We start from the raw sequence: 11,413 nt of genomic DNA, 5'->3' as shown, positions 1-11,413 counted from the left end.
GGTGCAGGCATTCCACAGATGTTTGTGAAATTTATTAATGAGAATTACATGATTCCTTATATGAAACTGCGAGATTCCACTATTCAATGTCAGCCGCCGGAGAGATCCGAAGAGCTGGGCTCACCCTCTTCATTCCCCAACCCAATCCTTGTCCTCCCCTACCTGAAACCTGAAAGTGATTGAGAACACGCTGATTAGGGCTCAAATTCGTGTTGTATGTGGAGATGGAAAAGAGCCATATACATTAGGAGGGGAAACTGAGGCAGACCACAGAAGGGGTCCAGAGGGAGAACTGAGGGCCCAGGACTCCTTCCGGAGGCTCAGAGATGCCAGAATTCCAGGAGGTCTCAGCACAAAAGAGACATGCCTACATTGGCTATCAGCAACCAGAGTGGGGGATGGTCAAGCAGTTGCTGGGAATGCATTTATATCTTGACAGTCTGCATCCTGGGGCAGGCCTGGAGCAGGCAAGAGGGCTCCCACGTCGTCCCCACGGAAAGAGATCCAAGGGGCTAAGGAGAGAGGAAGCGGGGAGTTGGGTGTCATCATTAGAATCTCTAAGACCCTGTGGGTCCCTCATATGTGTATCTCTCTATCTCTGTCTTTTCTCTGGGTCACTTTCTTCTCTCCCCACCCCAAACCCCTGCCCAGGGCTTCTGTCTCTCCTTCCCCTCCATTCTGTGTCCATACCCCTCTCTAATCTCTGTCCCCCCAGGTCAGTGTCCCCCTCTCTTCTGAGGTCTCTGTCCCTCTTCCCAAAGCTCTTCTGCCTCCTGTCCCACACCTGGCAGCCCATTCCTCATCCTCCTCCACAGCAGTGCTCCTCCTGTAGCCGCTGCTGTGAGCAGCAAGAAGCCAATGATGATTCCGACCACCGGCACCGAGGACTTGGTTGGCGACTCTGCAACCAGAGAATGCTGTGAGATGTCGGAGAGACCCTCCAGCCCATAGTAGTCAGGCAGGGAATTTGGGGGTCCTTGTTCCTCCCAACCTAAGAAATTTCCCCCAGAACCAAGTGTCTGGGGATGGGGTGGACTGAGGAAAGACCAGTCAGGTGATGTCCTGGGTTTGAGTAGAATGTCCTCAGGTTGGATTAAGAACCATAGCAAGGGGCTGGGGGTGTAGCTCAGTTGGTAGAGTGCCTGCCTCGCAAGCACAAGGCCCTGGGTTCAATCCCCAGCACCGCAAAAAAAAAAAAAAAAAAAAAAAAAAGAACCATAGCAAGAAAGAGTTGTCACACTGATGAGGGCCCGTCAGCAGCAGGGTGGTGTACCAACTCAGGGAGGAGGGGCAAGCACAGAGCAGTGGGCCAGGCTCATGGAGTAGTGGCAGCAGCAAGGCAGTAGGTGGTCAGCCTTGGGAAGGATTGACATATCCAGAAAACAAGTGATTAGACTCTATGAAGACCAGCAACAGCAGGATGGAAGGTGGCCAGATTCAGGATGACTGGCTGCAGTGGTTAACAGGTGGTCAAAGTCCATAAGACCAGGGGCAGCAGGACAGAAGGCAGTCAGACTTGGGGACAACAGGCACAAGACAGTCAAACTAGGAAGGAAGGCCAGACTCTGGAAGGACACAGGCAAGAGAAACAGGGAGGACTGTCACTCAGCAGGACCTCACCCAGTTCCACGGTGAGGGGCTGCGCCAGCCCCGCGTGCTGCACGAGGCAGCAGTAGTGGTGCTCATCGCCACTTTTGACGATGAGTGACGACCAGGCGTGGAAGGAGCCATCGCCATTGGGACCAAAGCCGCCCTCTCCAGAACCAGCTGCTAGCCCATTCCTCAGGAACCTAAGCTGCAGCTCCGGAGGGTAGAAGGAGAAGGCACTGCAGGTGAGCACGGAAAAGCCAGGGCTGCTGGGCCGGGCCTTCAAGCGCATGGATGGTGGCTCTGCAGAAACACAGGGGGGCACCTGAGCCCCAGCCTGGGGCCCTGGGGCCCAGGTGCAGTGCAGGGCTGGGCAGGGTGGAGAGACCCCTCCGTTCCTGTGCCCAGCCTGGAGGAGAGGGGTGAAAGGGGAGGGTCCTCCCAGGGGACAGAGTCCCATCCCTTCCACCCCATGAGGGCATGTGCCTCAAAATTACACCTCTAATCCTTTCCTTCCTGTGGTGAAAGTGAATCTCATGCTCAACACTGTGTTAGACACTGAGGACAAAGCAGTGAACCAGACAAAAGACACCATCCTCATGGAACTGAATGAAGGTAAACAGACAAAATATTTGTGTGTAAATGAAAGAGAGGGCTGGGGATGTGGCTCAGTGATACAGCATTCTCCTGGCATACGGGAGGTCCTGGGCTCAACCCCAGCACCATTAAAAAAAAAGAAAAAAATCAAAGAAAGGGACACAGGCTATGAAAGTGTTCAGATAAAGGAACATAACACATACTCTACAGCCATTAAAGAGAGTAAGGGGATATGAAAAACTTCCCATCAACACATTTGAAAATCCAAATTAACTGGACATATTCCTAAGAAACACAACCTTCCAAAACTGACACAAGAAGAAATTAAGATTTAAGTAGTCCTGTAACTACTTAAAAGTTTAGTCTGAATTTTAATATTTTTCAATTAATAAAATTCTAGGTCCAGGGTTGGGGTGTAGCTCAGTGGTAGAGTACCTGCCTAGAGGCTCTGGATTCCATTCCCAGCACTACAGGGGGGGGAAAAAAAAAGAAAGAAAGAAAGGAAGGAAGGAAGAAAAAGTCAGGCACAGTGGCAAATGCCTGTAATCCCAGCAACTCAGGAGCCTGAGGCAGAAGGATCACAAATTCAAAGTTAGCCTAAGCAACTTAGCAAGGCACTCAGCAACTTAGACCCTGTCTCAAAAGAAGAAAAAAATGGCTGAGGATGTGGCTCAGTGGTTAAGTGCATCTGTGGTTCAATCCCTGGTGCGCGCGCACACACACACACACACACACACACACACACATACATACCAAAAGAAAAAGGAAGAAAGGAAATCTTTAGGTTCGGATGACACAAATTAGTGAATTATTCTTCAAAGCAATCAAGGAAGACATCACAATACTCTTTTTCCCCCATTGGTACTGGAGATTGAACCCACTGGAATTCTACCACTGAGTCCCATCCCCAGCCTTTTTTATTTTTTGAGACAGGGTCTCACTAAGTTGCCCAGGCTGGCTACAAATCTGTGATCCTGGGCTGGAGATGTAGCTCAGTTGGTAGAGTGCCTGCCTCGCAAGCACAAGGCCCTGGGTTCAATCCCCAGCATCGCAAAAAAAAAAAAAAAAAAAAAAAAAAAAAAGACCAAATCTGTGATCCTCCTGCCTCAGCCTCCTGAGTCACTGCTGCCATACCTGGCTGAAGTACTACTACCCTTGCATAAACTCTTCCAGAGAATAACAAAAGAAGTAACATTTTCCCAGTAGATTTTATGAAGCCAGAGCACAATCTTTAGTTTTTTGTTTGTTTTTTGTTTGTTTGAGGTACTGGGGATCTCCCTCCTGGCCCTCAAATGTTAGGAATGCACTCTACCACTGAGGTACATACATCCCCAGCCCAAGGCCAACATAAACTTGATAACACCTTCACAAGGACACTATAAGAAAGGGAATTTAAGGCTAATGTCTCCACAAAAATAGACTAAAAATCCTTAAATATAATAGCAGATATAATCCAGTGGTTTCTATAAAGAATAATACACCATGATTAAGTAAAATTTATTCCAGGAATGTAGGATCGGTTTGACATTGAAAAACGTCAGTCAATATGATTGACCACACTAACAAAATGAAGGGGAAAAAGGTAAATGGTAATTTGATAAAATGTAATACACCCTTCCGGGGGCTGGAGGTTCATGCTTGCCTAGCATATGCAAGGCCCTGGGCTCCATCTGCAGCACTGAAAAAAAAACAAAAAAACAAAAAACAAAAAACAAAAAAAATCTCCTAGAAGAAAACATAGGCGAAAGGCTTTGTTACATTGACAGCGAGTTCCTAGGTATGCTGGCTTCAAGCAGCAAGGCAAAACTAGACAACCGGATTATGTCAAACCAAAAAGGAAAGAATGGAGTGAAGAGGTAACCTATGGAACAGCAGAAAAATATCTGTGAACCATTTACTTGATGGAGGTTAATTTCCAAAATATATAAGGAATTCCTACATCTCACTAACAACAACAAATTCAATTAAAAATGGACAAAATGGGGCTGAAGGTGTAGCTTGGCAGTAGAGCATGCATGAGGCTCCTGGGTTCCATCTCCAGTACTGCCAAAAAAGACTTTAAAAGTTAAAAAATGGGCAGAAGGGACTTGAGCAGCCTGCCAGGGCTGGGTGTTGCTTTGGGAGTTCCCTCCACCGAGGGTGGATCTCAGCAGTCTCAGATCTTGGTTGGGATCTTGGTTGTAGGTGCTCAGCAGAAAACAAGCTTAGCACTTTCTTGCAAAGTGGGAAGCCACGCAGCGTTTCTCTCCCAGACTTGCTTCTCCAGCGAGTTGGCAGAATTTGCTGCACAGTAAGGTCAACTGCAAGGGACAGGCTATGGTTGTCAGCAGTTCTGTGTCCTATCTTATGTTTACTGTTGTTTTCCAGCAAATATGTATTGTCCTGGTGTTATACTCCCTGCCACGCCCCTTTTGCCTCTAAAATATTTACAGCTTGGGCTAAGTTCAAGCACAGAAAATATGTCTGGCCTTTGGTTCTGCTTAGCAAAAACAAAACAAACAACAAACAAACACCCTGAGTGGTGGCTTCAAGGCAGTTTTGTGGGTATGTATATTTTCTGTAATCCGCCCCTTACCTTTCACCACAGTTCTAAATAAGATTAACATTTGAGGTTAAAAAGCAACGAAAGGGCTAGGGTTGTGATTCAATAGAGCACTTGCCTCACACGTATAAGGCACTGGGTTTGATCCTCAGCACCACATATAAATAAATAAAATAAAGTTCACTGACAACTAAAAACACAAAAGCAACAACAGCCAGGCGCGGCAGCATATACCTGTGATTCCAGTGGCTCAGGAGGCTGAGACAGGAGGATTGTGAATTCAAAGCCAGCCTCAGCAACTGGGAGGCACTAAGCAACTCAGTGAGATCCTGTCTTTAAATAAAATACAAAATAGGGGCTGGGCATGTGGCTCAGTGCTGGAGTGCTTGCCTAACATGTCAGGTATTGGGTTCGGTTCTCAGCACCACATTAAAAATAAATAAATAAAGATATTGTGTCCATCTATGACTAAAACTATATTTTAAAAAATTCTTAAACTTGAATATTAAAAAAAAAAAAAATAGGGCTAGGGGTGTGGCTCAGTGGTCAAGTACCCCTGAGTTCAATCCCCAGTACCCACCCCCCGCCCCATCCCGCAAAAGAAAGATAAACTGGGCGAAGGACTTGAACAAACATTTCCCCCGAAGATGGAACATGAACAACCAACGGGTATATAAAAAGATATTCAACAGAATAGAAATGAAATGCACAGTGAGATGTCATCTCACACCTAATAATGGATGGCCATCAATCAAAAACAAATGAACGAACAAACAAAAAACAAAATATCCAGTGTTGGCTGGGATCTGGGGAAACTGGAACCCCAGGGTTAGTGAGAATGTAAAGTGGTGCAGTCACCAAGGAGTTTCCTAAAAAAGTTGAAAATAGCCTATCCCATGATCCAGCATTCCCACTGCTGGTGTCTGTTCAGAGGAGTTGAAAGCAGGATCCTAAAGAGGTATCTGCACTCCCATGTTCACGGCAGAATTATTTACAATCACCTAGAGGTGGAAACAACCTAAATGTCCAATAAGAGATGAATGGGTAAAGAAAGTGTGGCCGGTACATTCTATACATTTGATGCATTCTTATTCAACCTGAAAAAAGAAGGAATTCCTAGTTGGGTGCAGTAGTGCACACCTGTAATCCCAGGGACTCGGGAGGCTGAGGCAGGAGCATCCCAAATTCAAGGCCAGCCTGGGCAACTTAGTGAGATCCTATATCAAAATAAAAAATAGAGGGCTGGAGATGCGGATCAATGGTACAGTACCCTTGGGTTCAATTCCCGGGCTGAAAAAGAAAAAAAATTTTTTTTTTTTTTTTTTTTTTTCAATTTAAAGACCAGATCTCACTAAGTTGCTTAGGGTCTTGCTAAATTGCTGAGGCTGACTTTGAACTTGTGATCCTCCTACCTCAGCCTCCCAAGTCACTGGGACTACAGGTGTGTGCTCCACTGTGCCCAGCTGAAGTTTTATTTACTTTTTATTTATTTAAAAAAACTTTTTTTTAGGTGGATGTGGTGGCACATACCTGTAATCCAAGTGGCTCAGGAGGCTGAGGCAGGAAGATGGCAAGTTCAAAGCCAGCCTCAGCAATTTAGCAAGGCCCTAACCAACTTAGCAAAACCCTGTCTCTAAATAAAAATATAAAAAGGGTTGGGGTTGGGGACGAGGCCCAGTGGTTAAGCACTCCTGGGTTAAGTCCCCAGGACCAAAAAAAAAAAAAAAAAAGAGAGATTAGGGATTAGGACATAGACACACAAAAGCAAGATCATGTGAGGACACAGGGGGGAAATGGACATCTGGAAGCCATGGAAGAAGTCTTCATCTTTTTCTAGCCTCCAAAACTTGAGAAAATGAATTTCTGTTATTTAAGCATCGTGTCTGTGGTATTTCTTGTGTTATCTCTACCAAATACACCACCCCTCTGTACCTCCTAATGAAATAAGGGATTGAGGTGACAGGTAGCCATGATGGCTGCTGAAACCCCTGGAAGAAAACCAAGAGAGAACTTCACCACAGCACCTGAGCCCAAAGGTCTGCAGAACAACACTAACAGAGGGAACAGACATTTGGAGCCTGTGCACGTCTGCAGAATGGAACCAGAATCAGCATGAGCCTGCACATGGGACTACTATCACTTCACAGAACAGAAAAGGAACCACGCTCAGCAACATTACAGAAATGCAAACAGCCAAATCCAGCCTGGGTGGAACCCAACAGGACAAATAACCGACTTCCTTCAAAGCAATATTGCTAGCAAAGAAAAAAAGAGAGGGAAACCGACAAATTCAAAGACACTCAGGATCACAAAATTAACTAAAGTTAGACCATAAACTATAGTCCAAATGTAAACTGTAAATGTAAAATGCAAAATTATAAAACTCCCAGGGGTAATATAGAAGATTGGGTTTGGCAATGACTTCCAAGATATATCACCAAGAAGTACAGTCCATGGAAGGAAAAGGTGATAACGTGAACTTCATTAAAATTAAGAACTTCTGCCGGGCTCTGTGGCGAACACTTGTAATCCTAGTGACTTTGGAAGCTGAGGAAGGAGGATCAAAAGTTTGAGGCCAACCTCAGTAATTTTGTGAGGCCCTCAGCAATGCAGTAAGACCCTGCCTCAAAATTTAAAAATGTATTACAATAAAAAGAAAAAAGTATAAAAAACAAAAAAATAAAATAAAATGTTTTAAAAAGGATGTGGCTCAGTAAAGTGCCCTGGATTCGATTCCACAAAATAAAAATTAAAAAAAAAAAAAAGGAGAAGGAGAAGAAAAAGATATCATTACAAGAATGAGAAGACAAGCCACAAATTGGAGGAAATAGTTGCAAAACACCTATCAGACAAAGGACTGGATCCAAAGTATACAAAGGATTCTCAAAACTCAGCAGTAAGAAAAAGACACTGAAGAGATGAAGGAACTGAATACAATTCATGGACCTCTGGTGAATCCTGATTCAAATTTAAAAAAATATTTACAGCCAGGCACAGTGGCACATACCTGTAATCCCACCTACTTGAGAGGCTTAGGCAGCAGGATTACAAGTTCAAGGCCAGCAATTTGGCAAGACCCTGTCTCAAAATAAAAAATAAAAAAGGTTTGGTGCAAGGTATGGTGGTGCATATCTATAATCTCAGTGACTTGGAAACTGAGGTAGGAGGTTCACAAGTTCAAGGCCAGCCTCAGCAATTTAGCAAGGCCCTAAGCAACTTGGTGAGACTCTGTCTTAAAACAAAAAGGGTTGGGGATGTGGTTCAGTGGTAAATGGTAAAGTACCCCTGGGTTCAACCCCCAGTACCAAAAAAAAAAAAAAAAAAAAAAAACCAAGAGGAAGAAGTTGGTCCTTATTTTCTTTTCCTTTCTGGCACTTAGAATGAACTGTCTACAGCTTCCTAGCAGACATCGACCTATCTTGTTCAACAGCCCAGGGCCTCGGAAGCATACACAAGACACCCCTTTTCTGTTTGCCCAGAACAGTGCTCAGCTCTGAAAATCCATTTAGCTAACATTTTCTGAACAGATGGGGGTCTGGGGGCCTCTGGAGAGGAAACAGCGGACTCTACCTACAGAGTTGAGGGAGGGCTTTTCAGAGGAGGTGACTGACATCCTGTGTGGGCCTCGAAGAATTGGGAGGGTCAGATATGTGGACCGAGGCAGTAAGGGGTTCGAAGGCAGGTGTTGCTGAGCATGGGCTCAGAGCGAGTGCAGGGCGCGGCCAGGTACTGTGAGGGGCGTGGCCGGGCGCACCGCCAGCCGCTGGAGCACAGGTGGATGGGCAGGTAGAAACAGGCAGCTGAAGAGATCTACTGAGGACATTAGGCAACACAGCTGGGACTTTGTCCTGGGGTGCTGGGGAGTCCCGGGAGGGCCATAAAGGCACAGGCAGGGCAGCTCTAGATGGAGAAGGACCCTCTGGGAATGTGTGGGGACTCTGTAGGGGGAAGGTCAAGGGGCAAGAACTGAGGCTGGTCTGTGGGGTGGAGAAGATGGTATAAACCAGAGATTTGGGAGGCGGCTCACCCTTCCACTCCAGGTTTCCACGGCCCCTCTCCAGGTGTCCCAGCAGCCGCTGGGGACAGGAGTTGAGCAGGAAAGTCCTCTCCTTCCTGACTGCCTCAGCTTGCTGTTTCCACTTCTCACTGATGGCCAGGGCCTCTGGCCAGTCCCCCGTCCAGCTCCCATTCTTGGGATCGAATCTCATGAATTCCTCACCGTTCAGGGCAAATGTGGCGGTAGGCACCGACGCGTTGTCAGGGCCTAGTTCACAGCCCAGCAGGCCCTGCAGGGTGTAGGAATCTGGGGTGCCCACACATAGGCAAGCAGGACTCAGAAGCAAGGACCAGCCCTCCTCCCTCAGACCCAGGGGTCCAGGCCCAGCCTCCTCCCTCAGACCCAGGGGTCCAGGCCCAGCCTCCTCCCTCAGACCCAGGGGTCCAGGCCCAGCCTCCTCCCTCAGACCCAGGGGTCCAGGCCCCAGCTTCCCCCCTCAGATCCAGGGGACCAGACCCCACCTTTTCTCCCCAGGACTGTGAGAGCTGTGAGAGCTTCCAGAAAGAGTTTCTCCTTGTTTTTCAGGTCTGTGGTCTCTTTCTCCCAATACCAAGACACCTGGTTTTCCCAGACCCAAGCCCCATAGGGCTCAGCCTCAGCCCTCAGGCTACTGTAGCTCAGGTATTGCTGGGGACCCAGCCAACCTGATACCCAGAAGGCAGGAGTCCCTGGGGCAGGAGAGGACACAGCTGTGAGGTGGTACAGTAGGGAAAGATGGTTCTCTGTGGAGAGAGACAAAGGTGAAGAGAGTTGATGGGATGAGGGACTAAATTGGAGCCAGAGAGGTGCCTTGAGAGAGAAGGGGCTCAGTCTGAGGGGAGGGGACTGACTCAGAGAGTGGGGGACAGAGACCCAGAGAGAGGGACAGAGAATCAGAAAGTGGGGCAGACACCCAGGGAGAGAGAGAAACAGACCGAGGGAGAAGGCCAGAGACGACAAGGTGGGGGGAGACAGAGACACAGAAAGAGACCCAGAGAGGAGGGGACTGGTGGTTTCCAGACACTGAGCCCCAGGAAGGTGAAAGTGGTAAACAACGTGGAATAGGAAAGGAGGAAGCAGGGGCTTTTAGTGAGGACTCAGATTTCCCTTCTCCGCCTCTCTTCCTGCCAGGGACCTCCTTCTTCCCTACCTCCCACAGCACTGCCCAGCCCCAGCGGCCCCTCACCTGCACCCCGGGTCTGAGGAAGGAGGAAGAGCAGGATACCGAGTGCCCAGGGCCGAGGCCAGGGCACCCCCATGCTGAGAGGGCGACCTGGGGCGGGAGGGGGCGTGTGACTTCTTGGGCCCCCTACCCCGCCCCTTCCTACCCCGGTACCCACAGGCAAGGCCAAGACCAGGACACCTGGAGGGTTTGGGGGCCTGGTTCAGGATGACAACATTGCCCTCCTCCTCAATGAACTTTCACCCCCTAATTTGATCTGGTTTGGTTAATTAATTACAGAACCTGGAGAGGCTGAGATTCATTTTTTGGAGATCTGCCGTTTCCCGATTCCCTCAGACCGGGAGTCCAGGCCCAACCCTCCTCCCTCAGATCCCGGAGCCCAGGCCCCAGCCGTCCACTGCCCTCCGTCTGGGCCCCAATTGCTCACTGCGGCCTGGTTCTCTTCCTGCCTGCAGTTCTGGCCGCCTCCCGTGACTGAAGACCCCAGTTCCTCTCTCACATCCTGTCCGGAGAGGCTCCCTGACTCCAAGAACATCCAACCCCACCCCCCAGCTGCAGGACACACCCCTGGCCCTAGGCCCAGCCTCTCTGGAAGTTTTTTTTTTTTTTTTTTTTTTTTTTTTTCTCTCTCTCTCCTTTCTTTTGCTGCCTGCTGATTTATTTTGAGGGTGCCAGTCACTTAGCAAGCTCGGGCAGCTGGGAATGAGGCCCAACACTTGTAGCCTGGGCACTTATGTCCAGGGTCTTGCTATGTCATTGCCAAGAGTCCTGGAAAGATCTCAGAGCCACCCATGACACTCAGAGGGCCTTGCTTGTAGGGCCAGTTGCCCCACTTACATATTCTGAGGTGCTGCAACAAATCCCTAGTGTGGCAGACACGCCAAATTCCATTTTTTGTTTTGTTTTGTTTTTGCTACTGGGGATTGAACCCAGAGGTGCCTTACCACTGAGCCACATCTCCAGCCCTTTTTATTTGTTATTTTGAGACAGAGTCTTGCTCTGCTGCTTAGGGTCTCATTAAGGTGCTGAGACAGGCCTCAAACCTTTGATCTTCCTGCCTCAGCTTCCCTAGTTGCTGGGATTGCAGGCTTGGCCACCGTGCCCAGCTCCACATCTCGCTTTAGCACACCCTAGAACTCATCTAGATGCTTTGTGAACCCTAAGAGAACATTCCTGTGGCCCCCCAGGATGCTTCCTGGCCCATGGGATGATCTCAGGATAGGCCATCATGCCCGGTGACCTGCTGTGCTGTAACTCCTGTAAAGCCACTCTCACAGGCCAGCACCTGTGCCTGGTCTTCTAATAATCTCATTGCCCTGCATTAGCATGCTGAGACCTGGCAGTAAGGGCCTTTAGGAGAGACTTATACCAATGTTCTGTGGCGTGGACACGTCACCCTGGGTCTTTGTTGTTGTTGTTGTTTTGGTACTGGAACTCAAGAGTGCTTAACCCCTGAGCCACATCCCCA

General features: G+C 48.3%; 1 protein-coding gene across 3 annotated transcripts; it reads right to left on the bottom strand.

The window, feature by feature from the left end:
- Nucleotides 1–13: 13 nt before the first annotated feature.
- On the bottom strand, nt 14–10,500 carry Fcgrt (Fc gamma receptor and transporter). 3 transcript variants are annotated; one of them, XM_047528673.1, is made up of 7 exons: nt 10,373–10,500; nt 9,949–10,035; nt 9,245–9,505; nt 8,754–9,029; nt 1,621–1,890; nt 785–901; nt 14–512 (listed from the first exon to the last, which is right to left on the bottom strand). In XM_047528673.1, the coding sequence occupies exons 2-7, from the start codon at nt 10,019–10,021 to the stop codon at nt 403–405; spliced, it is 1,107 nt and encodes a 368-aa protein (XP_047384629.1). In that variant the 5' UTR covers nt 10,022–10,035; nt 10,373–10,500; the 3' UTR covers nt 14–402. The 3 variants fall into 3 exon arrangements, with proteins under 3 accessions (XP_047384629.1, XP_047384631.1, XP_047384630.1); XM_047528675.1 differs by lacking the exon at nt 10,373–10,500 and adding an exon at nt 10,126–10,157; XM_047528674.1 differs by lacking the exon at nt 10,373–10,500 and having other exon boundaries at nt 9,949–10,119.
- Nucleotides 10,501–11,413: the final 913 nt, after the last annotated feature.

Source organism: Sciurus carolinensis, chromosome 16, assembly GCF_902686445.1.
Source record: "Sciurus carolinensis chromosome 16, mSciCar1.2, whole genome shotgun sequence".
Taxonomy (NCBI): domain Eukaryota; kingdom Metazoa; phylum Chordata; class Mammalia; order Rodentia; family Sciuridae; genus Sciurus; species Sciurus carolinensis.
Note: the sequence above shows the minus strand (reverse complement) of the source record. Positions and strands in the feature narration are given on the sequence as shown.